At 52.1% G+C, this 26999-nt stretch overlaps 1 protein-coding gene across 1 annotated transcript; it reads right to left on the bottom strand.

Annotated features, from left to right (window-relative positions):
• Positions 1 to 1452: 1452 nt before the first annotated feature.
• On the bottom strand, positions 1453 to 26961 carry ZBTB47 (zinc finger and BTB domain containing 47). The gene is made up of 6 exons (XM_071560251.1): positions 26521 to 26961; positions 13402 to 14772; positions 9290 to 9437; positions 8153 to 8268; positions 7061 to 7205; positions 1453 to 6166 (listed from the first exon to the last, which is right to left on the bottom strand). Exons 1-6 carry the CDS (start codon positions 26521 to 26523, stop codon positions 5799 to 5801), a joined length of 2151 nt encoding a protein of 716 aa, XP_071416352.1. The 5' UTR covers positions 26524 to 26961; the 3' UTR covers positions 1453 to 5798.
• Positions 26962 to 26999: the final 38 nt, after the last annotated feature.

Raw genomic sequence — 26999 nt, forward strand, 5'->3', positions numbered from 1 at the left:
GGTAATTAAAGATGAATCTTCCAAATAGCTTGTGGCAGAAAAGAAAAAATAAGAATAATTAAAAAAATAATCCCTGTATAGAATAACAATTATTTTAAGGCAGTTATTGTGGTGGGAGGTACCTCCTGCTTGGGACTGGACACCAACACCATCCCTGGAAGTGGTCAAAAACTGAGGGGATGTAGCACTCAGTGATTGGTCAGAGGTTGGGCTCAATGCTCTTGGAGGTCTTTTTCAACCTAAATTATTAATTCCCATTCACCTGCTGTCACATTTCTTGCATCTCCTGGGGGAAATCTGGGCCCTTTGAAGCCAACAGGAGAATGTTGCTGAGTTTCCATGAGTTGTTATGGTGTGGTCCCTGATGAAAGGCTTGAGAAGTTCCAAAAAAACTGGTCCCCATCCTTGATTGTTCACCTCACAACTCTCCATTGGGAATATGGGTAATGGGAGCTTGGTGCTCCCATGTGGTCAACATCCATTTTAAAGCTGTGGAGATGCTGGCACAGGGCAGGAAACCATCAAAGGAAAAATAGCTGTTGTATAAAAGGGCCCAGAAGAGCTTGAAATATCCCATTCCTCGAGCAACAAGGGCCAAATCTCAGCGAGTGCAAACCAGTGCTGGCCCAAAGAATGAGGAAAAGTTGGACATCACCAAGCAAAAGTCTGATCTGGAGATGTTCCTTCACCCCTCCAAGAGGCTGCATCCATCAGTCCAAAGACAGTAACAGACAAGGAATGTCACTGTGAATGCCCAGAGAAGTATCACTCCTCAACTGGAGTTGGGTTGGACTTGATGATCTCGGAGGTCCTTTCCAACCCAATCAATTCTCTGATTCTCTCCAGTGTCTTCCAGGCTCAGATGCAACAGCTCCAGTGGCACAGGTCCCCTACAGGTATCTTCTCCAGCAGCAAAGCAGTAGGTACATCCAAAGAATGAGGTAAAATCATCTCTTCTTCCATTAGTTTCCCAATACATGTTGCTGGTGAGGTTCCCACCACTCCAATTTAAACTAATAAAGGCCGTGGGTTCTTTTGGATGGGCTCCTTGGTTTCTCCACTGCCAACAGAGGAGCTCAGAGAGTCCCAGCTCCCAGTTCACACAACCCTCATGGAGCCACTAACACCCCAAGGGCTGGAAGCACTGAATCCCTTCCACCATCCCCTCATCACCCTTCCCTGAAAAGCTACTTTTTGTTGGCCCCACAACAGTCCAGTTGTCTCACACACACACACAACACACACACACCTCCCACCAAACCCAACACAGAGTCTACAGATGTGAAGCAGTGGCTGTGGTCAGCATTCCACAGGAAGCCCATCCTGCCTGTCTTTGACTCCTCACACAATTGCCTGAAAAAAAGGCTTTTAAAAGAAAGGAAAAAATAAAAAAGAAAAATGCAAAGCAAAATTAAGGTAACAAAGAAAGTGGTGGAGCTTTAGGTTTTCTTTTATAAAAGACAAATCGTTTATTGATTCAGTCCTTCCACTTGCAACCTCTTTGGTAACAGTCATAACACTTCCAGACTGGGAGAACGCAGTGGGAAGGCCCAGTTCTGGCCTCTCACCAACTTCAGAGCTCAGCAAGCCCTGAGGTGCCTTGGTGAGAAGCCAGAATCAGGTTTCAAAGCATGGCCAAGGACGTGGCCTTGAGGGACAACCCAAACCAGCCCACCCTACCGTGACTCGTCGTGCTCGTGGGTGCCCAGAGAGCAGCCCCAGCACCCCCAGGCAGAAGATGGCTCGGGATGGGGATGGCTGACTGTGAGCTGTGCCCTGGAAGGTGGCTTTGATGAACCTCTTGGGACCTGCTGGACATTGGCCAATGGGGCACTCAATGAAGCAAGACTCGCCCGTTCCTGCGGTAGACAACGACTTGCCTCAGTTGGCCCAATGGTGATGGACTAATCCAACCATCTCAGCCTCCCCCTCCTCACACCATCCCAAAGAGAGTAACTGCTGTACTTGGAGTTAAAGATAAACATATATTGATTACACATGGTCATAAAAAAAAAAGTAATAATAATAATAATAATACATTTCCTAGATCATTACTTAAGACGCTTCCGAAAAGCATCCGGGCTTCCCCTCCCCTCCCCACCTTCCCTTATCTATACAGAATAAAGTGCTTCATTTAGTTTGTTCACACTAGTAGAGCCACCAATACACTCTTAACTTGGCATGTCTGGGCGACCGATACCGAACGCCGTAAAATAATGCAGAGCCAAACACCAGGCATGAGCAACTCGTCTGGAGGCAAGTGCTTGGGGTTTCATCTGTTTCCTTCAAGTTCCATGCTACTGAGGTTGTTCTTATTACTATTATTTTTTTTCTTCCTCCTTTTTTTTCTTTTTTTTTTTCATATTATTTCCTTCCTTTCCAAGTTGGCCCCAGCTCCCGTGCCGTGGTTCCGTGTCGCTGGGCGGGGCTGCACATGGGGAAGCTCTCGCCGTCCGTGTGAACAAAGGGCGTCTGTCTGTCCATCTGTCCGTCCTTCCCTCTCGACCAAGAGTTCACTCAGTGGAGTTGTCTAGCAGCGGATGCTCATCTCTATTGCACTGTCACAGCCATTCCCACCCGCCGTCTGTCCATCTGTCCGTCCATCCATCCATCCATCCATCCACCCCTTCCACTGCGCCGGGGTTATGGCTGTGGTCCGTAGGGCCAGCTGTGCCTCATGGGTGGATGAGGCCAACTGGTCTGTGCTACCAGGCTCCTGGGATACATAAACCAAAAAAATGATCCTCCCTATGGGACTCCCTCCCTCCCTCCCCAAAGTTCAAAAGAAGCTGAAGGGTGGGGGGGAAATCCCAACCCAGACAGGTCTGGGGTTTGGGTACGTGGGAGGAGCTGTTGGCTGAACGTTGAGTCGCGGCGTCTCCGTGAACTGTGTCATGGAAATCCAGCCCCTCTCCACCCTCATGGTCTGTCGGAGGAGGGGCGTGAGAGATTAAGGTGCAAGAGTTAAAAATGAACAAAAAAAAAAAGATTAAAAACAAAGTAAAACATAAAAAGCTTGAAAACAACGGACCTGATTCCCCCACCTCCTGCCCCATCCAACTGCAATGGGTGCAACGGGATGGATCCAGGATGGATCCAGGAGGGACGAGGCACTGCGGGAGTGACTCGTCTAAGCTCTAATGAAAACCAGACATGGAGACACACTGGGGCTGAGTAAGGGTGTAGGCAAAAGGGCTCGGAGGCCTTGTAGGACTCCTGGGAACCACCCAGGCCTTGGAGAGGGGAGGGAGCAGCAGGGATCTGGTTCTCCAAAGTGCTGTGTGCATGGTCACATCTCGACGTCTCCAAGTGGCTCTCGAAGGGGATCAGACGTGGCTGGGATCAGTCACTGGGCTTTCCACGGGCCTTCTACCCTCAGTGAAGTGCTCTCATCTCACAGAGATGTCCAAGGGGGGCAGGTCCCCACTGGGAGAGAATGAACTGGGACAGGAACAGGGAAAGCCACCTCCAAGTGAGTGGTAAAGGGGAGTAGTTGTTGGCCTGGGTGTTTATTTGGTGGGGGAGAAGTCTACCAGCCAGGCAGGCTGATGGGCTCCATCACAGAAGACCACACAAGCCCTCAGGGCACAGTGCTCCCATCCTATCTCAAGGCTGAGCAAGAGGGGAAAGAAGCATAGGGGAGCCTGAGGGGCATCAGGAAGGCAGCAGAGAAGTCAGCATGGACCACTCCAACACCTCCACATGTATCACTGAATGCTTCTCTAAAGTAATCATCTTCCAGTCTGGGTCATGGTCCCTTCAAAAAGCCAACAGTCCCAAGAGCTGAGTGTCCTCATCCCTCATGGCTCTGTGTTTGAGAAGGCTTTGCACCATCCCAAAGAGCCCCAGGGCCATGGAGAACAGCAGGGAAGCCTCTGGTACCCACCTGAGAAGGTGGATATGGCAAGGCAGCTCTGCCATAGCAACCTCCTTTTGCTCAAAGCAGGGGGAGATGGGGGTGAGCTCACTGGTACTGAGTGAGATGCTGGGGCTCCATGGGATCCCAGCCAACATGGGCATCAAAAGCAATTTGTTGCTCCAAAATGCCAACATCCACAAGAGCAGCCAGCATTCCCGAGACACCAGGCATGGCAGCACAAGGGGACAGCACTCACCTGACCTGTCACCTCAAAAAGTACCCAGGAAAAGAGCAGATGCTCCCCTGTCCTGTCCCTGTCAGGCTCCTGAATGTCCCTGGTTAGCAAAGCCCCTGAGAGGTGGATGAATCCTCCCATCTCTGCAGGGGCAGCCTCAACCCTGCCCAAGTGCTTTGCTGATTTGGTCCAGGAGGTGAAGCACCAAGGCTTTTCACAGAGCCCAGTGTGGCTCCACTGTCCCCAGCACTCTGCTATCACCCAGAACAACGTGCAAACAAAAAAGGGCTCCTGCAGCCCACTCAGTGACCTCTCTTCCTTCCTGTCTACCAAAAGCTCTGCTTACCACCTCCTCCATGACCTGACTCATGTCCATATGTGATCCCAACACACCCCAGCTCTCTGCCTGTGCTGGATGCTCTCTGACCCCAAAGGGGACACTTGCCCAGGCAAGGAGACCACACAACCATGGTAAGGCCAATGCACAACACTCTGGAGCAGAGCAAAGCGATGAGAAACCCAGCTGGGACCTCAGTGTCCAACAAAGAGGTGACAGCAAAGCCTTCCTCTACTCCAACAGCATCGAGCCAGGCATATTATTCCTAAGTGAAACCAAACACCAGCTCAACTTCAACAAGCACTGCAGGGTATCACCAAAACAACCACAGTGCTCACTGGTCCCCTCTGGTCCCCCCAAACCAGGGTAGGGCAGCAGATGCCAAACCCACAAAGAGAGGAGAATCTTAGGAGAGCAGTGCAGGCAGCAAGCTGGAGGATGGGACATTGTCACCAGGCTGTCTTGCTTTAGCTCCAAACCCTTCAGTGGGACCCAACCTGGAGCTCACCCACCATTCAGGGTTTATTCAAATTGTTAAGGCACTATTTTGGGCCAGTTCTTGCCAAGGAATGGCAATGTCCTGCTCCTCTGTCCCAGGCCACCCTCCCAGCGGTCCCAAAGCCATCTGAGCCCTCCCAGGGACAGCTCACCAACTCCAGAGCATCCCCAGGAGCCCAGCTCCTGCAGAGAGGGCACACCAGAGCCAGGCACACTTAGGGCACCCCAAAAATGAACCACCAGTGACCTGCAGATGCCTCAAGATGCAACGTGGGTGTTTGTGCTTTTGCCTATGGAGGAGGAAAATCTGGCACAGGGAAGGAAGACGTGGCGAGGGCTGCTAAGGAGAGTCTGCTGATGGCTTTCCAACGGGGACATCTGCTTACCCACCCACCTGACAGGGCCATCAGGGCTCCTCTGTGGTGCCCACCTCTCAGCCTTGTGGGAAAAGAGCCTGAATTGAAAGACCAGCTTTACAGTACAGGGATTCAAGCACCACTAACTAGATTCTGGACGAGAAATCCCGATGCAGCAACTCGCTCCACCCTGGATATCTCAGCATCCTGCTCCTCCCAGCACCACCAGCATCCCAGCATGAAGATGGAGCTGGAGATGAAATGAGAGTGACACCTTTTCCTTACACCCTTACAGACGGACAGCTGTCCCCCCCCAACACCCACACTCCTCTGGAGGGGCCTCCTCCTGCTCCCCCTCTCTGCGGAGAATGACTCGTGAGAAAAAGGCATAAAACCCCAAAACAACCCCAAAACGAGGAGGAAAGGGGGGGTGGAGAGCAAGCAAAGCCTTGTCTGCCCAGGGGAGGCGTTCCCCAAGGGCAGAACAGTCCGTGCAGGCGAGGTGGGGGGCACCTAGTTGTTGTTGGAATTTATCCTCCCCGCGGGGAACAGGGGAGGGGGTGGTGGTAGGTGAGGAGGAGGAGGGAGGGTCTGTGGCAGAGGGTGGAGCAGTGGCAGGGGCAGGGGGGACACGCCGGGGCCGGGGGGCAGCGGGGCAGGGCTGGTGGCAGGTTGGGGGACAGCCGTGTCCGAGGCCATGGGGTTGCTGACGCGGAAACACTTCTCCTTGTGGGCTTTGAGCATGTTGGAGAAGCGGAAGCGCTGCCCGCACACGTCGCAGGGGTACGGCTTCTCCCCCGTGTGGGTCCGGCGGTGCCGCTTCATGTTGGGGCGGCTGGTGAAGCTCTTGCCACAGATCTCACAGATGTAGGGCTTCTCACCTGGGGGTGGGAGAAATGGGTGAGAAGCTGTGCCCCCCGAAACCCCACCACAGAATCACACAGTCAACCAGGTTGGAAAAGACCTCTGAGATCACTGACTCCAATCTGTGACCCAACATCACCTTGTCAACCAGACCATGGCACTCAGTGCCGCATCCAGTCTTTCCTTAAACACCTCCAGGGACGGTGAATCCACCACCTCCCTGGGCAGCCCATTCCAATGCCCCATCACTCTCCCTATGAAGAACTTCTTCCTAACATCCAACCTACACCTCCCCTGGTGCAGCTTAGGACTCTGCCCTCTTGTCCTACTGCTGGTTGTCTGGCAGAAGAGACCAAACCCAACCTGGCTTCAATCCCCTGACAGGGAACTGTAGAGTGACAAGGTCTCCCCTAAGCCTCCTCCTCTCCAGGCTAAACATCCCCAGCTCCCTCAGCCTCTCCCCACAGCACTTGTGCTCCAGTCCCTTCTCCAGCCTCACTGCCCTTCCCTGGACCTGCTCCAGCACCTCAATATCTTTCCTAATCTGAGGGGCCCAGAACTGGACACAGCACTCGAGGTGTGGTCTCACTGGTGCCAAGTACAGGGGAGGAGTCCCTGCCCTGATCCTGCTGCCACACTATTCCTGATCCAGACCAGGATGCCACTGGCCTTCTTGCCCACCTGGGCACATGCTACTCATGTTCAGCTGCTGTCAATCAGTACCCTCATGTCCCATTCTGCCTGCCCACTCTCCAGCCACTCAGTCCCCAGCCTGGAGAGCTGCAGGGGGTTGTTGTGGCCAAAGGGCAGGACCTGACACTTGGGTCAACCTGCCATCCACACAAAGGTGCTACACCCATCCCACCACTCTTTTCCCAGAGCTCCCGACTGCAGGGATTTGGGGCTGTTACCTGTGTGTGTCTTCATGTGCTCGTCGAAGTACTGCTTCATGTTGAAGTCCTTGCCACACCACTGGCACATGAACTGCTTGTGGCCGATGTGGATGCTCATGTGGGAGCGCAGCTGGTACTTGTACTGGAAGCGCTCGTTGCAGTTCTGAGGGGTTGAGATGGGCATGAGTTGTTGATGAGCACCCAGAACACCCCCCATTCTCCCCAAGTCACCAGCAGTGAAGAAATCTCTTCCCCCAAGAAAGAACCCAAATCATAGAATCGTTTGGGTTGGAAAAGACCTCCGAGATCATCAAGTCCAACCCTTGGTCCAACTCCAGTCCCTTTACCAGATCATGGCACTCAGTGCCACAGCCAAGCTCAGCTGAAAAACCTCCAGGGATGGGGAATCCACCCCCTCTCTGGGCAGCCCATTCCAATCCCTGAGCACTCTCTCTGCAAAGAATTTTTTTCTGATCTCCAACTTCAATTTCCCCTGGCAGAGCTTGAGCCCATCGTGCCCCCTTGTCCTATTGCTGAGTGCCTGGGAGAAGAGACCAACCCCCACCTGGCCACAACTTCCCTTCAGGCAGTTCCAGACAGTGCTGAGGTCACCTCTGAGCCTCCTCTTCTCCAGGCTGAACACCCCCAGCTCCCTCAGCCTCTCCCCACAGCACTTGTGCTCCAGTTCCTTCTCCAACCTTGTTGCTCTTCTCTGGCCCCGCTCCAGCCCCTCAAGATCTTTCCTGACCTGAGGGACCCAGAACTGAATACAACACTCAAGGTGTGGCCTCCTCAAGGCAGAGTCCAGGGGAAGGGTCACTGCCCTGGGCCTGCTGGCCAAAATGGCTTTTCAGGACTGGATGGACTTGGGGTGGGATGTGAGGTCCAGGCACAGGAGGGACAGATCTTTGCACTGAACAAATTTCATCATAAGGTTGGTTGGACCCTCAAACCAGGAGGGGATCCAAAGTTTGGAACAGAGTAGGAGCATCCCTACAGCTGCACTGGCACAAAGCATTGGGGCAGCCTCAAGAAGTGGAAGATCTTTCCCCAGTCAGTGTTTTTGTCCTCATTTGAGAGGATGGGGATGAAGCCCCAGCCAGGACTTACCTCGCATTTAAAAGGCTTTTCCCCGGAGTGCTGGAGTGAATGGACCTTGAGGGACATGCTGCGCTTGAAGGACTTCCCACAGGTCTCGCAGGTGAAGGGCATGTCCTTGGTGTGTGCTGAGGGGCAGAGGGGCAGGGTCAGGTCCCCACACCTCCAGCATCCCTCTCTCCAACCTCCAGCATCCCTCTCTCCACACCTCCAGCATCCCTCTCCCCAACCAGCATCCCTCTCTTCACATCTCCAGCTTCCCTCTCCCCACACCTCCAGCATCCCTCTCCCCACACCTCCAGCTTCTCTCCCCACACCTCCAGCATCCCTCTCCCCACACCCCCAGCATCCCTCTCCCCACACCCCCAGCATCCCTCTCTCCAACCTCCAGCATCCGTCTCCCCACACCTCCAGCTTCTCTCTCCCCACACCCCCAGCATCCCTCTCCCCAGACCTCCAGCTTCCCTCTTCCCACACCCCCAGCATCCCTCTCCCCACACCTCCACCTTCCCTCTTCCCACACCCCCAGCATCCCTCTCCCCACACCCCCAGCATCCCTCTCCCCACACCCCCAGCATCCCTCTCCCCACATCTCCAGCTTCCCTCTCTCAACACCTCCAGCATCCATCTCCCATGTCCCATCTGTCACTCCCAATGCCAGTGCCCAACGCCAGCAAACCCAAAGCCATCTTGGGAAGATGCACAGCCTCAACATTTCAAGCACTTCCCATTTCCTGTCAAACCCCTCCTTTTTTTTTTTTTTTTGGATCTCTTTGTTGCCTGTAAGGCCCAGAGACCCAACCACCATTGCCAGGTGCAATTTGCTTTTCAAAGCCCAGCACTGGTGTGATCTGGTCCTATTTTACAGGAGAAGGATGGTTACACTTCAAACCCTCTTTTGGTCACTTCTGAGGTCCAGTTTTTCTGGTTAAACAAAACAAATGGGTTCCCCAGCACCACATTACTCCAAACCCAGCACTGAGCAGACACTGGTTCAATATTAAATACCAGCCCAATTTTTGAGGTGCTGATGTGAGAAAGCTGCCACAGGAGTTAAGTCCAGCTCTAAATAACCAGCTTTCAGTACCAAAGTGACGGATGAAGACCCCAGTGAAGTATTCCCATGGCACCAGTGCCTCCTGCACTCACCAACCATGTGTTTGCGCACGTGGGCCATGGTGTAGAACTTCTTCTCGCAGATCTCACAGGAAAACTTCTTCTCTGCATAGCCATGGACAATCTTGTTGTGCTCATGGAGAGACCAGAGCTTCTTGAACCCCTTCCCACACGTCACGCACTGCAAGGGGAGAGGGGATGGTGAGGGAAGGAGGGGAACGTGCCCAAACACCACCAGCAATCACCTTCATCCATGAAAAGGGAACATCACTATGATACCTACAGCTAAGATATAAAAAATCATAATGACCAGCAAGTCTGATACACATCCTGTCACTTCAAAACCTCCAAACCTCAAGTTTCTGCCTCTGGGATGAGGAAGGGACAATGACCTTCCAAAGAAGGATGTGGCATTTCCATCAATGGCTGTGTTAGGAATTGCAGAAACAGCAGCTCATGCACCAAGACCCTGTTCCCAGCTGGAATTTTATTCCTGAATGAAACCATCATGTAAAATAATCCCAACCCTCTGTGCATTGGAAGGCTACAAAGAACAGAGAAACAGGGGGAATCTCAAGCCAGGGCAGCACAACTCATTCTTCAGCAGATACAATGGATAGTTCACCACCAAAGGAGTTTTCCAAACATATCTATGTTTCTGTGATATCCAAAGGGACCAAAATGGACCCAAAAAACCAGTCCATCAGCACAAGAACAACATGGTGTGTAAGGTCTTTCCCAGGAAGTTCTGCTGGGGATTTGCTTCAGCTCCAACAAGTTCAATGTTTCTCTGGGAGTTCCCAGGAAAAGCTCCAGCTTTGGAGTGAGATCTGTTTGGAGCGTGTGAGGGCAGGTCAGTGCTCAGGCAAACACTGATGTCCACACAGGAAACCATTTCTGGAGTGCAGGGATGGCAGGCCAGGACCCTGCCAGGAGCCAAGGGTCTCTCTTTCCTCCATCTTTCCCCTCCATCTCTCCACAGCTCATCTCCTTCTTGGTCAGCAGGGGTAAAACCATCCCTTCTCCTCACAGATAAGATAATTCAAGCCTTGGAGGCACCTCAGAACAAGAGGTCTGGGCAGTACCAGTGAGCCCAGGGAGGGATTGCTCCACCTTCCCCCACTACCCAGAGGAACAAGTGCTTGTTGATGGAATTCAACCAAATTTTGCTGTGGAAAATACACCAGTCACAGTATCTCTCCATATAGATTTATATTTAGGTGCCCAAGAGGCAAAATTAGGGTCCCAAAGCCATTCCCAACCTTCATCATCTTCATCTTGCTGTGCTCAAATGTCAACAGGAGTAATCCTCTGAGTTTGACTCTTCCCGAGTATGCATTTCCATGGATTCCAGGTTTATCTCTGCTTTAAGAGCTATTTCAGGGCAAATTCAGGACTAGAGCCTGGTATCAAAGGCACATCAAAATCCATTTTCTCCACTTGATATGAAAAAGGCTGCAGGGGAATTTTAAAATGAAAGGTAGAGGGAAAGAAGCAGAGGTAGGAAAAACCTCAGGCTGGGACCAAACACCCTGGAGGGCTGAGCTCTGTGTCCTCAGTTGCTGCAGAAAATCATCACTCAAAAATGTGGAAGTAATGACCAAACGGGGGGGAAAAATGAGAATATAAATTCTTGCAGGTTAAGAGGAAAGCCAAAAAAAAAAAAAAGAGTTTGAGGCACAAGCCAATAAAGCAAAGGATGAATCACTTTTCAGGTGGTGGTGGAAGGATGCACGTTCTGGAGATGGGAAATGATCACAGGGAGCAGGATGAGGCCTAAAGCCTAAAGCATTATGGGTGAAATCTGGGGACAAAACAGGGAAAGAAAGCAGCAGAGCCCACTGGGATAAGAGGGATGGTTCCTTTATGGATCTGGTTAAAAAAGAGGGAATAAAGACATGTATAGAGTTGAAAAAATCCCTTTTCCATCCAGACGTAATTCCACACCATATTGATAAAGTCATTCAATATTATCAGAGCAAACCGAGTGAATTTGCCTACTTGTCAAATTAAAAATGCTCAATTAAGTGAGAGATAATGATCCCTTTTCCCACAGAAGGAGGTCACTGCACGGGCAGTTGTGGCTCATCCTATTCAGAAATGACTTGGAAAAGGCATTAAAAGAGGGAGGAAAAAAAAGCAATGAGGTGTCAGCCTCATGTGATCCACCTGGAAAGCAGAGGAGGCTGAAGAAACCTCCTGGAAAAACTGCTTTTTAATTGTCCAGGCTTTATGAAAGGCTCTGAAACAGCCACCACCACTGAGGTGCTGGAGCTCCACTCATCCATTCTGGGAAAAACCACCCAGAAGAAGCACCTTCATTTGTCAGGAATGTTCATTTGTCAGGTGTTCATTTGTCAGAAATATCCAGCAGAGGGTCAGTGCAGAGACTGTTCCTGCCTTTGTGTTCCCTGCACACCTTGGTGCCAAAATCTGCCTCATTCCCTATTTTATTTGGGATGCCACTGGCCAAGAACTCCAGGAACATTTGGGTTGTGTTACTTTCAGTGAGGAGATGATTGAAAATCTGGTCACAGGCTGGAAGGATGATGGGTGAAGCCCTCCAGAGACTGGGATATTTTTAATTAGTATCATCAAAAGCGTGGAAAACAGCTCATTGTGGATTAGGAGACGGGTTGATGGGATCTTCAGGAATACACACACTTGCTGTTCTGATGGGGTGTCTCCCTTCACCCCCAAAATTGCACTGATTTAACAGAGTCAGTTTGAAACACACAGCACAGGGGAAGGACACAGCGAGCCTGAATCACTCATGGCTGTCAAATGCTTTCAGAAATTTGTTAATTCACACACAAAAAAGCACAAAAGGCAGATTAAAACCATTTTAACTCCTGTCAGCAAATCTTCAAATGAAGCTAAACTGGGTTCAGGCTGGGTGGGAATGGCTGGAGTGCATTTCCGTCAGGGGCTCACAATGTTTCATCCAGATTAACTGAACTGACTCAAAAGAAAAATTACTCCTCAAAAATTAACTCCATCTTTCCACCCAACCAGCCAAGGAGAAGCCACAGTGACCCAACACAAATGCCATGGCACTGTGGGACCCTCCTGAGCCTGAATGCAAGTCATGGGTGAAGGAAATTTCCTTCACATCTCCCACGTGCCAATGACAACATCAGGATTATCTGAGCAAGAGCCCATCCCACAGTGTAGCTGGGTGGGATGACCTTCATAGTGTTTGGGGTGTCCCTCTCCCACCAGAATGTCCCATCATAGTGGGATGCTCCTCCTTCAGTGGGATGTCCCTACCTTGGTGGAACATCCATCCCTAATGGGATGCTCTACCCTTTGGTGGGATATTTCCCCCTTGGTGGGATGTTCAGCCCTAGTGGGATGCTCCACCCTTTGGTGGGATACTTTCCATTTGGTGAGATGTCCAACCCTACTGGGAAGCTCCACCTCTTAGCAGAGTATTTCCCCCTTGGTGGGATGTCCAACCCGACTGGGAAGCTCCACCTTTGGTAAGATATTTCCCCTTGGTGGGATGTCCAACCCGACTGGGAAGCTCCACCCTTCGGTAAGATACTTCCCCTTGGTGGGATGCCCATCCCCAGTGGGTTGCTCCACCCCTTGGCAGGATATTTTCCCCATTGGTGGGATGTTCATACCCTGGACGGATGGGTGGCTCACCTGGATGTTCTTTTCCCTTGATGGGATGTCCAACCCTACTGGGATGCTCCACATCTTAGTAAAATATTTCCCCCTTGGTGGGGTGTCCAACCCTACTGGGAAGCTCCACCTTTTGGTAAGGGACTTCCCCCTTGGTGGGGATGTCCATCCCCAGTGGGTTGCTTCACCACTTGGCAGGATATTTTCCCCACTGGTGGGATGTCCATCCCCAGTGGGATGTCCACGCCCTGGATGGATAGGTGGCTCACCTGGATGTTCTTTTCCCTTGGTGGGATGTCCAACCCTATTGGGATGCTCCACATCTTAGTAAAATATTTCCCCCTTGGTGGGGTGTCCAACCCTACTGGGAAGCTCCACCCTTCGGTAAGATACTTCCCCTTGGTGGGATGCCCATCCCCAGGGGGTTGCTCCACCCCTCGGCAGGATATTTTCCCCGTTGGTGGGATGTCCATCCCCGGTGGGATGTCCATGCCCTGGACGGATGGGTGGCTCACCTGGATGTTCTTCTCGCAGTCGGTCTGGTGGTGCAGGAGCAGCTCACTCTCCAGCAGGAAGCGCTTCCCGCACTTGTCACAGATCTGCATCCGGCTGTGTGTGACGTTCATGTGCTTCTCCAGGTACCAGCGGTTGTTGAAGATCCGCGGGCACTTCTTGCAAGGATAATGCTGCTTCTCCTCCAGCTTCACCTTCTGCCCCAAACCATCCTGTTCCTTTTTCCTCTTCCTCCCTCTCTGGCCTTCTTCCTCCTCCTCCTCCTCCTCTTCCACCTTGGCCATCTCCTGGGACCTGGTTGCCATGGTGGGTTTGGAGGCTTTGGATGCCCGGCTGCCCCTACGGGGCTGCCCACCCTTTTCCCTTTTCATCTCTGACGCGTCTTCATCATCGTCATCATCGTCCTCTTCTTCCGTCGTCTCCTCCAGGTCTTCCTCCTCGCTGCGCTCCTCCTCCTCCTCATCACCCACCTCCGCATCCTCCTCCTCTTCCTCTTCCTCCTCCCCTTCCTCATTCTCCTCCTCTCCATCCTCCTCCGTGTCACGCCCATCCCCATCCGGCCGCCCCATCACGGCCGCCTCGCTGGCGGCTGCCTTGCCCTCAGTGCCCTTGGAGACGTTGAGGGTCTGGTTGTTGAGGTTCACCTCCACAATGATCTGCTCCCGGTTGTACGAGCCCTGGTTGTCCAGGTCCTCCTCAGACTCCTCTCCTTCCATCTTACACACAGCGCCGGCACCGCCGTCCTTCTCCTCCTTGTAGTATTGCTTGGTGGGGCCGGCAGGGAGCGTCCCCCCGCCCGTCCCGTCCTCCACCCGCACCGAGAAGGGGTCGTTGCCCTCCCGGGCGTAGATTTTGGGATGGGGGGCGTCCACCTCCTGCTTGATCTCGCAGTAGTAGGGTGGGGGCCCAGCACAGCCCTCGGCGGGCAGGGCCATGTCGGTGGCCAGGCTGAGTGAGCGCGTGTCCAGCAGGTCCTGGCAGGACGACGCGATGTTGTTCATCTGCAGCACGGCGGCCGCATTCAGCACGTCCTGCACATTGCAGGAGTTGACCAGGAGCTTGGAGGTGTAGATGAAATTGAGGATCTGCTGGAGGCCCTGCGAGGTGAGGGCCTCCAGGGAGAGCTCCACACGCTGCAGCTGCTTGTTCTGGGTGAAGAGGGAGTGGAAGAACTGGCTGTAGGCTGCCAGGACCCCCTTGTGCGCCGGGAAGATGCTCTTGTGCTGCACCAGCACGATGTCCACGTCGCACAGGTCCGGCTGAAAGAGGCGCTGCTCGTTCAGTCTGTCCATCAAACACGTGAAGTGGAGGGCTACATCCTCCACCAGGGAGTACTCGGCAGAAGGGTAGTCAGTCGTTTTTTCGACTATCAGCTGTGGGGAGGAAGGAAATAAAATCGTTCAATAGGGCTCTTTCACCCCAAAATCACCTGTCAAGCCGTGCCACCCATACCTGGCCACACATCCCAAGCCAGAGATGCCAAATGAGAAGCTCCACCACCAGTGCCAGCTTGGAGGTGCCAACAAAGATCCTCCACCACCAGTCCCGCTTGAAGATAGAATCATAGAACTATAGAATCAACTGGGTTGGAAAAGACCTCTGAGATCATCAAGTCCAACCCTTGGTCCAACTCCAGTCCCTTTACCAGATCATGGCACTCAGTGCCACGGCCAAGCTCAGCTGAAAAACCTCCAGGGATGGGGAATCCACCCCCTCTCTGGGCAGCCCATTCCAATCCCTGAGCACTCTCTCTGCAAAGAATTTCTTTCTCATCTCCAACTTCAATTTCCCCTGGCAGAGCTTGAGCCCATCATGCCCCCTTGTCCTATTGCTGAGTGCCTGGGAGAAGAGACCAACCCCCACCTGGCTATATGGCAACCAAAATGCTCCATCTTAATCCCCAGTTACAAGATGCCAACCAAAATGCTCCATCCCCATCCCCATCCCCAGCTTGGAAATGTCAACCAAAATGCTCCACCATCAGCCCCAGCTTGGAAATGCCAAGATAATCCATCCCCATCCCCAGCTTGAAGATGCCAACCAAAATGCTCCATTCAAATCCCCAGTTAAAATATGCCAATCAAAATACTCCACCACCAGCCCCATCTTGGAGATGGCAACCAAGAAGCTCCACCACCTGTCCCAGCTTGGAAATGCCAATCAAGAAACTCCATCATCAGACACAGCTTGGAGATGCCAACCAAGATGCTCCACCACCAGCCTCAATTACAAGATACCAACCAAAATGCTCCACCACCAGACCCAGCTTTGGAACACCAAGAAGCTCTATGGTCAGGCTTAGCTTGAAGACACCAACAAAGAAGTTCCACCAAGAATTTGAGTCCAGGAGACTCAACTAAGGAGAAGAAACACCAACAAAAGGGCAGGCCAGGGCCATGAGTACCCACTGGTGTCCCTTCAACACAGGTAGGGGACACCATGGCTATTCCACCACCAGGGAGGTCCAAAGCCTGGCTCAGCTGCCCACACTCACACAGAGCTGTCACACAGGAAAGGGGATGCCTTGACCTCCTGAACCAGATGGAGACCCCAGGGGGAAATTTGCCCCGTGCTGGAAGCCAGTTTTAGGCACCAGTTGAGATTTAATCCCCCAAATAAAAGGAAATGAGGATTTCCAACCTCCCTCATTCTACAGATAATTACATCAAACCCAACATCCTCTGATATTTGCGAATATCCATCAGGATGATTTATGTGCTTTTTTTATGCCCATTTCAATTCCCTGGGGAAAGGCACCACCTGGAAAAATTCAAGTCATGGAGCAGCATTCCCCAGGCTGGGAAATGCTGTGACTGCCAACCCTGCCCAGGCTGTGTTTGCTGGGTAGTTAATTGAGCCCACATGTATTTTGCACACTCCAGATTATTCCTGGATTTTTGTCACCTCTCCAGGTCATACCTGAGCCCCAGGATGGCTTTACCAGCTACATCCCAAATCCAAGGGATATCCCATGCTCTAAATACCGTGTCCTGTATTAAAAGATATTCCCTTTCCCTCTGCTTCCTGTGCAGAACACCCAATTTATGGATGGAGATGGATCTGGATGTTTTAACACCCTCTTTCCCCACCACTGTGGGATGTGACCAAGGCCATGGTGCAAAACAGTCACAGAGATGGAGGGTTCAGCTTGCTGGGTTTATCCTGCACCTCCTGCCCCAAAAAAGAGTTTCTCAGCTCCCACTTTTTCTGGGACAAATGGCAGCTCTTGATCAACACATGAATTCCAGCAAGACACATTTTTGTTTGTCTTCTAATTTTTTTTTGTGAGCCAAAGGCAAAAGCACACACAGACAAAAATGTTTAAATAATTAAAAAGGGTGTTTTCTTCTCTGTTTTCTCCACAAGTAAAAAATCCCTTTGCCCTCTCTGCCAAAATTTTTCATTTTTACCGGATTTCTGCTCCATGACCAACCCGTCCAACCAAGGAGGACTTTGGCTTTGCATGGTCCTGACAGACCTGGAGAGCCTGGAGAAACCAGGGAAAAAACCAGTTCTGCTCCAAGTTCTTGGCTCTGCAGCCTGGAGTGGGGCAAAGAGGTAGTGAAAGAGGGGGGATTATATATATTTTATATATATTTAGATATATATTTTATATTTTAATGCTCTGTACATCCGTGTTTACATATATCAACTGTTCATATATATAAAAATATATAAATACATAACTATATAAACACTTCATGTGTGTATTTGTTACAAAATGCTGCATCCCAGCTGGAACAACCATCCACCCCCTCCCCTTTGCTGAGCCTCGTGACTGCCAAGGACATTTTGATGAGATCTTGGATGGCTCAGCCCCCCCAAGACATGTAGAAAATAAATAACGATATAATAAATATTGAATGCCAAAGAGACAGCAAGAATTCAGAGGAGCAGTTTGCTGTTTGCCAGATTTTCTCCTGGAAAAAATAAAAAAAAGGATTGAATTCAGGTTTTTCTTGCTGGGATCCATCTCACTCCATAGAGGATGGGGAGAGATTGAATTAGGGTTTTTCTTGCTGGGTTCCATCTCACCCCATAGAGGATGGGGAGAGATCAAATTCAGACTTTTCCTGCTGGGATCTATCTCACTCCATAGAGGATGGGGAGAGATTGAATTCAGGTTTTTCTTACTGGGATCCATCTCACTCCACAGAGGATGGGGAGAGATTGAATTCAGGTTTTTCTTACTGGGATCCATCTCACTACACAGAGGATGGGGAGAGACTGAATTCAGGTTTTTCCTGCTGGGATCCATCTCACCCCATAGAGGATGGGGAGAGATTGAATTCAGGTTTTTCCTGCTGGGATCCATCTCACCCTATAGAGGATGGGGAGAGATCGAATTCAGATTTTACCTGCTAGGATCCATCTCATCCCATAGAGGATGGGGAGAGATCGAGTTCAGGTTTTTCCTGCTAGGATCCATCTCACTCCATAGAGCATGGGAAGAGGTTGAATTCAGGTTTTTCCTGCTGGGATCCATCTCACCCCATAGAGGATGGGGAGAGATTGAATTCAGGTTTTTCCTGCTGGGATCCATCTCACCCCATAGAGGATGGGGAGAGATTGAATTCAGGTTTTTCCTGCTGGGATCCATCTCACTCCATAGAGGATGGGGAGAGATTGAACTAGGGTTTTTCTTGCTGGGATCCATCTCACTCCATAGAGGATGGGGAGAGATTGAATTCAGGTTTTTCTTACTGGGATCCATCTCACTACACAGAGGATGGGGAGAGACTGAATTCAGGTTTTTCCTGCTGGGATCCATCTCACCCCATAGAGGATGGGGAGAGATTGAATTCAGGTTTTTCCTGCTGGGATCCATCTCACCCCATAGAGGATGGGGAGAGATCAAATTGAGATTTTTCCTCCTGGGTCCATCTCACTCCATAGAGGATGGGGAGACATTGAGGGTTTTTCTTACTGGGATCCATTTCACCCCATAGAGAATGGGGAGAGATTGAGTTCAGGTTTTTCTTGCTGGGATCCATTTCACCCCATAGAGGAAGGAGAGAAATCGAATTCAGATTTTTCCTCCTGGGATCCACCTCACCCCACAGAGGATGGGGAAAAATGGGTACAAAACAGGGAGAATTGGGGCTGTCTCCACACAGCCCAGCCTGGTGAACAAAAGCTGGTGGGTTATTTTGTCCTCTGGATCGAGGTTTTTTGGCAGAAGGGGCTGCTCCCTCACCCAGAGCCGGGCTTTGCCAGGCAGCTCTAATCAGTCCCAGCAGCGGAGAGGACAATGCGTGTCTTGGCCGCGTCCCGCCGGTGACTTCAGCCCGGGCTTGTCAGCGGGAGGCTTTTGCTCTTTATTGCTCTCAGATGCTGTTCGTGAGCTTGCCCAGAGGCAGAGCCCCAGCCAAGACAAGAGGCGCCTGCCGGGGTGAGAGCCCAAGAAAGCCCCCAACTTGCCCTAAAACAACCCCCCGGCAGCTCCCGTGGCTGCAGCTCCGCTGGAGCGGAGACGCCTGACTAATCGGGATTAATGGCAGGGTTAAAGCAGTGCTGGCCCGCGGGGAAAACACGAATATTTTAAGTGCATACATATATATATATATTCATTTTAAAACATACTTTTATTTAAAATGCATTTATATTTTTTAAAAATTAGAGTTTTTTCTCTTTTCCACCATCACCACCTTGGAGGGTTCAGTGCCATGACAACGGGAGGAACACACAGGAGCAGGTCACCCATCCCACCTCCACCCCCAGTCCGGATTTGGGGTGGACCCTAAAACCAGAGGCCCCCAGCACACACCACCAGCCTCTGAGCAAGGTCTTGGCACAAAAAAACCCCAAACTAAAAATTATTAGAAAGCAGCATGTTCATGAATTCCCCAACCCTGAGGGTGCCTCCAGCCAGCCCTCCCTGCCCTGACCCAGCTCTATTTTAAGTGTTTCCAAGCGATGCTGCCAAAGCCCCAACCCCAAACGGCCAGGAGGGCAGGAGGGCAGCCAGAGGATGGGGAGGATGCTCGGACAGAGGGATGGGAGTTGGTTGTGGGGAATGCAAGGACAGGACAAGACCAATATAGGAATTTGATGACAAGGGAGATGCTGGTGCTCGTGGGACCAGGGCAGACTCTCTCCAGCAAAGCCACCAAAAATCCTGACACAGGAGATGGAGCCCAAGCTCCATATCCACTCACATCCCCACACATGCCTCAGTCTCCTAAACAGCCCCAACAGCACCTGACAACCTCACCTGACAGGTGCCTGTTGCTGGATTTAAATCAAAGTATTATGAAAAAATGCTATTTCTCAGCAGGGATTAAGAGCCAGATCCCTAAATGTCCTCCTGCAGCTCCAAACCTCCACAAGGAACCAACAGGTCCAGCCACTCTGGATATATTTAAATTCTCAAATCCTCAAACCCCCAGAAGACCATCTCTGACTTTCACCAGCCTTTCATTCAGTCATTTATTTTTAAATTTATTTATTTACTTCTTTATTCCATGCCTATTGCCCTCATCACCAGAGCATCGATGACCACAAGTAACTCTCCTGAATTACCACAGGTTGAGGGGGTTTGGGGCATAAAATGCACATTTAGGTGACAACAATCTCCTGCTTCACCCCAGGAACACCAGCTGCCCATGAACCAGTTTCCACCCAGCACAAAATTTGAGGATTTCTTTAAATTTTTCACCCTCAAAACACCCATGAAAAAATAAAACCAATCTGCTTTTCTGTATCATTTCCAAGCACCAAAACATTCACTGTTGACCTTCAGCATTAAATTGCATTAAGGAAAAGTGCTTTAATAAGGAGCTGAATACCATGTCAGCACTTGATCCTCAAAAAACCCCATGTCCTTTTCTCAATTTGGATGAGGCTGCACTTCAGGGTGAAAGAGCTTGGCTGAAACTATTTCATGCCAAAACTCCACTTTTGCTAAAGAAATAATGTTAATAAACCTATTTTTACAGATTAATTCAAGTGATACAAAGGGATATCATTAGAAATCCCAAACGCTGGTGCTTTCGGTTTTAATCCTCTCTCTCCTACAATTTGCCCGCTGCTTTGCAGACCTTTGGATGAAACCACAGTTCTGAGGCCACACAGAAGGGTTTTTTAAGGATAATGTGACTCTTGTGTCTTCCCACGACTCCCCAAACCAGGATACACCAAGACGGAGCCGTCCCACAACCAGCAGCGCTGCCTGTGCACATCCCACTGCCAAACCACCCATCTTTGGACCACGGCCACTCATGGGGACATGGCAGAGGGAGAAACCACATCCCAGCACTCCCTACCTTCACTGCTCCGCTCTCCTGTCGCCTCCCTCCCCGGGGATCTCTCCCGTGGGTGCCCTCGGCACGGACCGTGCGGGGGGTGGAGTTTGTTCGCTTCTCCTCCGACCGCCGAGTGTTTTTATTTCATTAGGAGAGGGTTGTCCGGAAAAACAAGCAGGAAGGGAAAACAATAGCTCGGCCACAGCCCCGCCTGGCGAGGCGCCGGCCGGCAGTGGGATCGCTGGGATCACTGGGATCACCGGGATCACTGGGATTCACTGGGATTCCCTGGGATCCACTGGGATCACCGGGATCACTGGGATTCACTGGGATCCACTGGGATTCCCTGGGATTCCCTAGGATCCACTGGGATTCACTGGGATTCACTGGGATTCACTGGGATGCTGCCAGAGCTGGACCATGCAGTCACCAGGGATGGTCCCATCCCAGCTGCAGAGAACACGGATGGCCACAGCCCTCGGGATGGTGGTGACACCACATAAAGGGGTGATTTTTCTCTGGCTACAGCAAGAGGAAACACACAGGGAAGAGGGTCTCTCCCAGAGAGAGCCTCTTCCATCCCAGGGTGTCAGACATCCCAAAGAACACCCTCCAGCCTCTGCACAAGCAAAGAAGAGCATTAACCCAGCTGTGAGACAGTCAGATGCTTCCCAGGCCTTTTTTTCCCCCTCCTTTTAGGTTGGTTTTAATTTTTTGTTAATGGTATCCAGCACTTAACAGGCTTTGGCTCAGGAGCAGCCTGGGAAGTTGGTAGCAGCACCAGGCCCACCAGTACTGTCCTTGGCACAAGGGAACAGGGACAAATCCTTCACCCATACCTGTCTCCCTGTAGCCAAGGGGACACCTCTGCAAATGGGGGGAAAGTTCATTTAGGTTTTTCTCTCCTGCTGACAGTGTGGGGAGAGCAGGAGATGAGGTGGGATGAGAACACAAGGCTTCACTCCCTTGGGAGAGGGCACTGGCTTCCCAACAGCACAGCCCACAGAGGGTTAATGGCTTGGTAATTTGTTATTTATTTCATATTTTAAAATTTTTTTAAACCCCACCAGCCTCTCTGGATGTTTTTCTCCTTTTCTTTTGAGCACAGAGATGCAAAGCCACAATGAGACTTCCAAGGAGGGAGGGATGGATCAACTCTGCCACCACCCCCCATCCCAAACTGGTCCAATGAGGTGACACTGCTACTGGGGGGACCACCACTGTGATGGCATTGGGGACACCACCCCTCTGTTCCACGAAGGGTGACAGCAAGGCAATGCCAAGCCCTGGGAGTCCATCCTGACACATGTCAAGTTGAGCACCATCCCCTGTGCAAGCGCAGCCACCGCTGCAAAAACACTGAGGCTTCACCAACACCACGTTATTTCCAGCCCAGAACAAATCCCAATCCCTTTGGAAAAGCAAAGGCATCAAAGCCGGGCTGGATGCACCCATCTGTCTGTCCCTGTGCCCTCAGTGAGGGTTCAAACGGGTTGCTTTGGGCAGCTCAGCCAGACCCACCACGTGGCACAGAAGCTCTGCAGGTAATTCCAGAGCTGCGCAAAGCCCGGAGCCAGGACTGGAGTTAAAGCCCAAAGGGATGCTGTTGGATTTGGGCAGAGCTGGCATTCTCCCGGCAAACACAGACAGGACAGCAGGGCCGCGGGGTCCCCGCCAGCGCCTGGCACAGCGGGTGACACCCGGCTGATGGAGATGTCCCCGAGCCACCACCCTGGCACGGCAGCGGGAGGGGACGCTGCCCTCCTGTCCGCGGGATGCGGGACCTCCCGTGGAGTCACTGCGGGCTGGAAGAGCCCCGGGGACACGCAGACACGCAAAGCCACTGTCCCCCTCCCTCCCCCGCCCGGGAAAAACAAGCGGAGGAAAGATCGAGGGAGGAAACGAGGACAGAACCCAGGGCTGACCTCCCCAGCCGGGCTGGCGGCCAAGCGGCTGCGCCAGGGGCCGGCTCCGAGCGCTGCCCAGCCCGGGGGGACGTCGGGGAGGGGCAGCACCCCCCGGCCCCTGCGGATGTCCCACTGCCACCGAGGGATGCAGCAGGGCAGGCGGTGCTTGGAGCCTCCTGTGACTCAGAGGTCCTCCCCAGGAACCCCAAATTTGGTGCCAGGAGCACGGACGGTGCAGAGGGGTGGGCACTGTGTCCCTTGTGCAGAGCCTGAAGGCATCATAACCCCGAGCCAGCCCCACCGCCAGGGGCTGCCATGCAATGGCTGGGAGAGGGTGAGATCCCCAGAAAACAAGGTGGATTGGGTGGGTGGATGGGTGGATGGATGGATGGATGGATGGATGGATGGATGGATGGATGGATGGATGGATGGATGGATGGATGGGTGGATGGATGGGTGGGTGGATGGGTGGGTGGATGGGTGGATGGATGGGTGGGTGGATGGGTGGGTGGATGGGTGGGTGGATGGGTGGGTGGATGGGTGGGTGGATGGGGGGAGGGATGGATGGATGGATGGATGGATGGATGGATGGATGGATGGATGGATGGATGGATGGGGGGGATGGATGGGGGGGGATGGATGGGGGGGGATGGATGGGGGGGGATGGATGGGGGGGGATGGATGGGGGGATGGATGGGGGGATGGATGGGGGGATGGATGGGGGGATGGATGGATGGAGGGATGGGTGGATACCCACTGAATGAGGTGGGCACCACACAGCAGCATCCCCTTTCCCAGCATCACAGTGCCCATCCCTGGGGAAGTCACCATGACCTTCCAGGTGGGTCAAGAGTGAGATGGAATATGTCACTTCCAAGGTTTGCCTCACACCCAGCCCCCAGCAAACCCTTCAACCTCAGGGTTTTCCAACCCACCCCCAGCCCATAAAATTGCCAAAGAGGTTCACAGTTGAACCTCTCCCAGCATCCCAGGCAGGGCTTTCCATCCTGGAGCATCCTCTCCAAGCCTCTCCAATCCCAGGAATGGTTCTATCTCCAGTTCCATCCTAAACTCAGCCTTGAACTGGGTCTCTTTGGGAAGCATCAGATGTGCTCCTCTGGTCCAGCTATTGAATGGGTTGGGTTGGATGGGACCTCAAGGATTATCTCATTCCAACCCCCTTGTCACAACCATAGACACCTTCCATTAGATTCAGTTGCCCAGACAAAGAATCTGGATACACAGATCCTTCCTGTCCAACATTTTAAATTTTTTTATGAACATGCATTAAAATGCCTTGCTTTTATCACATTTTTCCAGCAAATTCAGCACCTCGGGGAGCAGAGCTTTGACTCAGACAGAGCATCAGTGGCCCTGGCTCCAGACAAAACACAGAATCATAAAAATAATAATAAAAAAAGATAATTTATTGTCATTAAGTCCTTTACTCATTGTATCTGCACTGCTATGGCCACTCTTTCCACATACCCAAAGCCATCCCAGGTTTCACCCTCAGGAGAGGCAGCTGAACACTGAGATTGGCTGAAGAGGGGACAGGTCCTCAGTGTTCCCATGTGGGAAACCCAACAGGGCCATCCCTGCACAAACCCTGCACAAACCACTCCAGCAACACAACACTGGAAATAAGGAAGGAAGAATTAGGAGCAGGAGCACAGAGCCTGACCCTCGGCTCATCCTCCCCACCAGTACCTGCTCCTCCAGCCTTACAGGGCCCGTGGGATGTCAGGGGACATCCAGGATGCAAACCACGTGGAGGATGTGGGTATCCCCATTTTTGGGGCCAGGCAAATGTGGCAGCAAATTACAAACTTCATCCCTTACTCTTCCCAGAGCCCTCTGTCACAGCCATCAACACATCCCCATCTATAAAGCCTTAAATACAGCCTTCAGTTTTCTCCTCCAGCCAGAGCATGGAAGAAGGACAGGAAAAAGCAGCAATTCCCCCAAAACCTTCAAAGACCCTCTGATGTTTTGACACATTCAGTTCATTCACAGAAGGTTTTTTCCTTTTTCTCCCTCTTTTTCCTCCAGCAGAAAAATCTGCATCTTAAAAATAAGCAATATTTCATCAACTCACAGGCAACCTCCCGCTTGTCCCTCCCTTTTCCAAAGAAGCCGAATCCAGAGGCGGCAGCGGGTTATTTTTGTGGAGAGGGTGACAAGCCTCTCCTCCAGACGGGAGACAGCAATACAAGGCCGTTTATCTCGCCTGGTAACAACCCAACACGCCGTTAATTCCTCACAGGGAGAACAAAGCTCCGCCGCGGAGCCAAGCCGGGTGGGAAAAGGGACCCCGACAAAACCCCCGGAGCGGTGCTTATCCCAACCTGCATCCTCAAGGAAACTCTGTGGTCAGAGCCGGAAGGTTTGCACCCAGCAAGATTTCACCACAGATCCAGAAGAAAAGAAATAATTCCCTGGTTATCTTTCCAAGGAGGAATTTTTGCTCAGTAAAGCAAATTTTCCTCCAGTTCTTGCTGAGGCCGGGTGGGGAAGAAAAGGTTGAATTCCCAACTTTCCCCTGTGTTCCTTACAGGGCTATTTGCTTGAGTGGGCTCTGGGCAACTCCATCTTCACCTCTCCCAAAACCACCCCGGTGTGTCCCCTGGTCCATCAGCATCTCCTCTGGGAAGGGATGCAGGGGCAGTTCCAGCACAGCTGATTTCATGCCAGCAGGAATTTCTCAGGCTGAGTGTGACTGATCAGCACGAACCCAATCCCAATCCCAATCCCAATCCCAATCCCAGTGACAACCCCAATCCCAATAGGTTTACCCCCAGTATCGGAGTCAGGGGGTGCTGAGCCCCATCCCACCATCCCGTCCATCATCTCCTGTGCTGAGCCAACGTCGTTTCCTTATTTTTCCAAGCTTGCACTTTCTTCCCCTTCCCAAAAAGCCTCTCGGATGCTTCCCGGGGTGTTCTGAAGGGCACGGAGCCAGCGCTGGGGCAATCACAGCCTTGCACTTTTAGGGATGGGGAGGCACCAGGTACCAGGAACTGCGGTCACGGCACATCCCAGGGGATTTCCCGTCGATCCTCCCAGCTCAGGCCTGCCCTCTGCAACTCCAACTAACCCCCCCAAAACTCCACCGGCCCATAAAATAGGTCACTGCTGCAGGCTCTGGTGTTGGGATTATTATTATTATTATTATTATCGTTATTATTTTTGAAGTGCAGGGATGGAAAATCCCTTTTCCGACTCGCAGTAGGGTGGGATGTTGTGCCTTCCAGGTGATCCCAATATCCCACAGACCCCTTGGAAAAGGTGGCCCATCACGGGATCCAGCCATAGTCAGGGAGGGGGGGGGCAGGAATTGGCAAAATGATGGAGTCATCCGGGGAATGGGAACGGGAATGGCCGAGCAAGCGGCATCTCCTGCACCCCCACTCAGCGGATCGTCAGGCCGGGGAGCCCCAAAAGTGTGTGTGTCCCCCAAATCCTGCTGGTGAGCCCCGAGTGGGAGCGCTGAGATGGGCTGGCATCCCCTCGGGGGGTGGGGTGGGGGGGGCCAGACCCCTCTGCACGCCCCTTTTGCACCCCCTAAATCCCCCCCAAACCTTCCCATCCTCCCCCAACCCACCCCAAAGCGGAGGGTTGGGGGGAGGGGAGGGACGCCTTTTTAATGCCATTTTCACCAAACCCAACACATTCCAAGGGGGGAATCCCATGCCAACCCCCCAGAGGTGTTGGCAGCGCAGCTCTTTGTACCCCCAAAACACACGAGGCTGCCCCCCGTGTCCCCCCCCACGCGTGGATGCAGCATCCCCCATCCAACCCCCCCTTCCCATTCCCGCATCCACCTCCACCGCCCTGGCCGGGATTCGGGCAAGTTTCGAGGCCTTTGGGAAGTCGGCAAAGCCCCGGGAGCGCGAGGGAAGGCAGAGGGAGGGAAAGGGGAAAAATAAAAGCGAGGAGAAAAGGGAAAAGAGGGGGGTTCAGGCTCTACCATTTTGATGCAAAGGTCTCCGCGCTGAGGAGTCCCGGTCCTCCTCCGCTGGCCTGGGGTTTGTGCTCTCCATGAAAAAACAAGGAATTGGTGGGTTGGGTGGGTTGCTGGGTTGGTGGCTTTTTCTCCCCCTTTTTTTTTGGCTGATTATTTCTGCTTTTCTTCTTTTTTTTTCCTGCCTTTTGGAGAAGGAGGAGGAGGAGGAGGAGGATGGGGGGAGGAAATCACCGCGCCAGCGCCGCTTGCATCCCCGTCCCTCTTTTCCTATTTTTTCCTCCTATATTTCCTTTTCCTTTTTTTGCCTCTCCTCTTTTTTTTTTTCCTTTTTCTTTCTTTTCTTTTTCTTTTTTCTTTTTGTTTTCCTCTCCTCCTCTTCACCTCATCCTGCCCATCGCCATGTTCGCCCCTTTTCGGAAGCCGGAGGAATGCGGAGCGGCGGCGGCTCCTGCTGCCAAGAGCCGCGGGGCCGCTGATTGGAG

Source organism: Pithys albifrons, chromosome 7 (assembly GCF_047495875.1).
Source record: "Pithys albifrons albifrons isolate INPA30051 chromosome 7, PitAlb_v1, whole genome shotgun sequence".
In the NCBI taxonomy this organism is placed as follows: domain Eukaryota; kingdom Metazoa; phylum Chordata; class Aves; order Passeriformes; family Thamnophilidae; genus Pithys; species Pithys albifrons.

Coding starts and splice junctions, on each gene's coding strand:
- ZBTB47 (XM_071560251.1), bottom strand. Junction 7,206..8,152: donor AAAAGCCTTTTAAATGCGAG/GTAAGTCCTGGC, acceptor TCAACCCCTCAG/AACTGCAACGAGCGCTTCCA. Junction 6,167..7,060: donor GCACATGAAGACACACACAG/GTAACAGCCCCA, acceptor TCCCACCCCCAG/GTGAGAAGCCCTACATCTGT.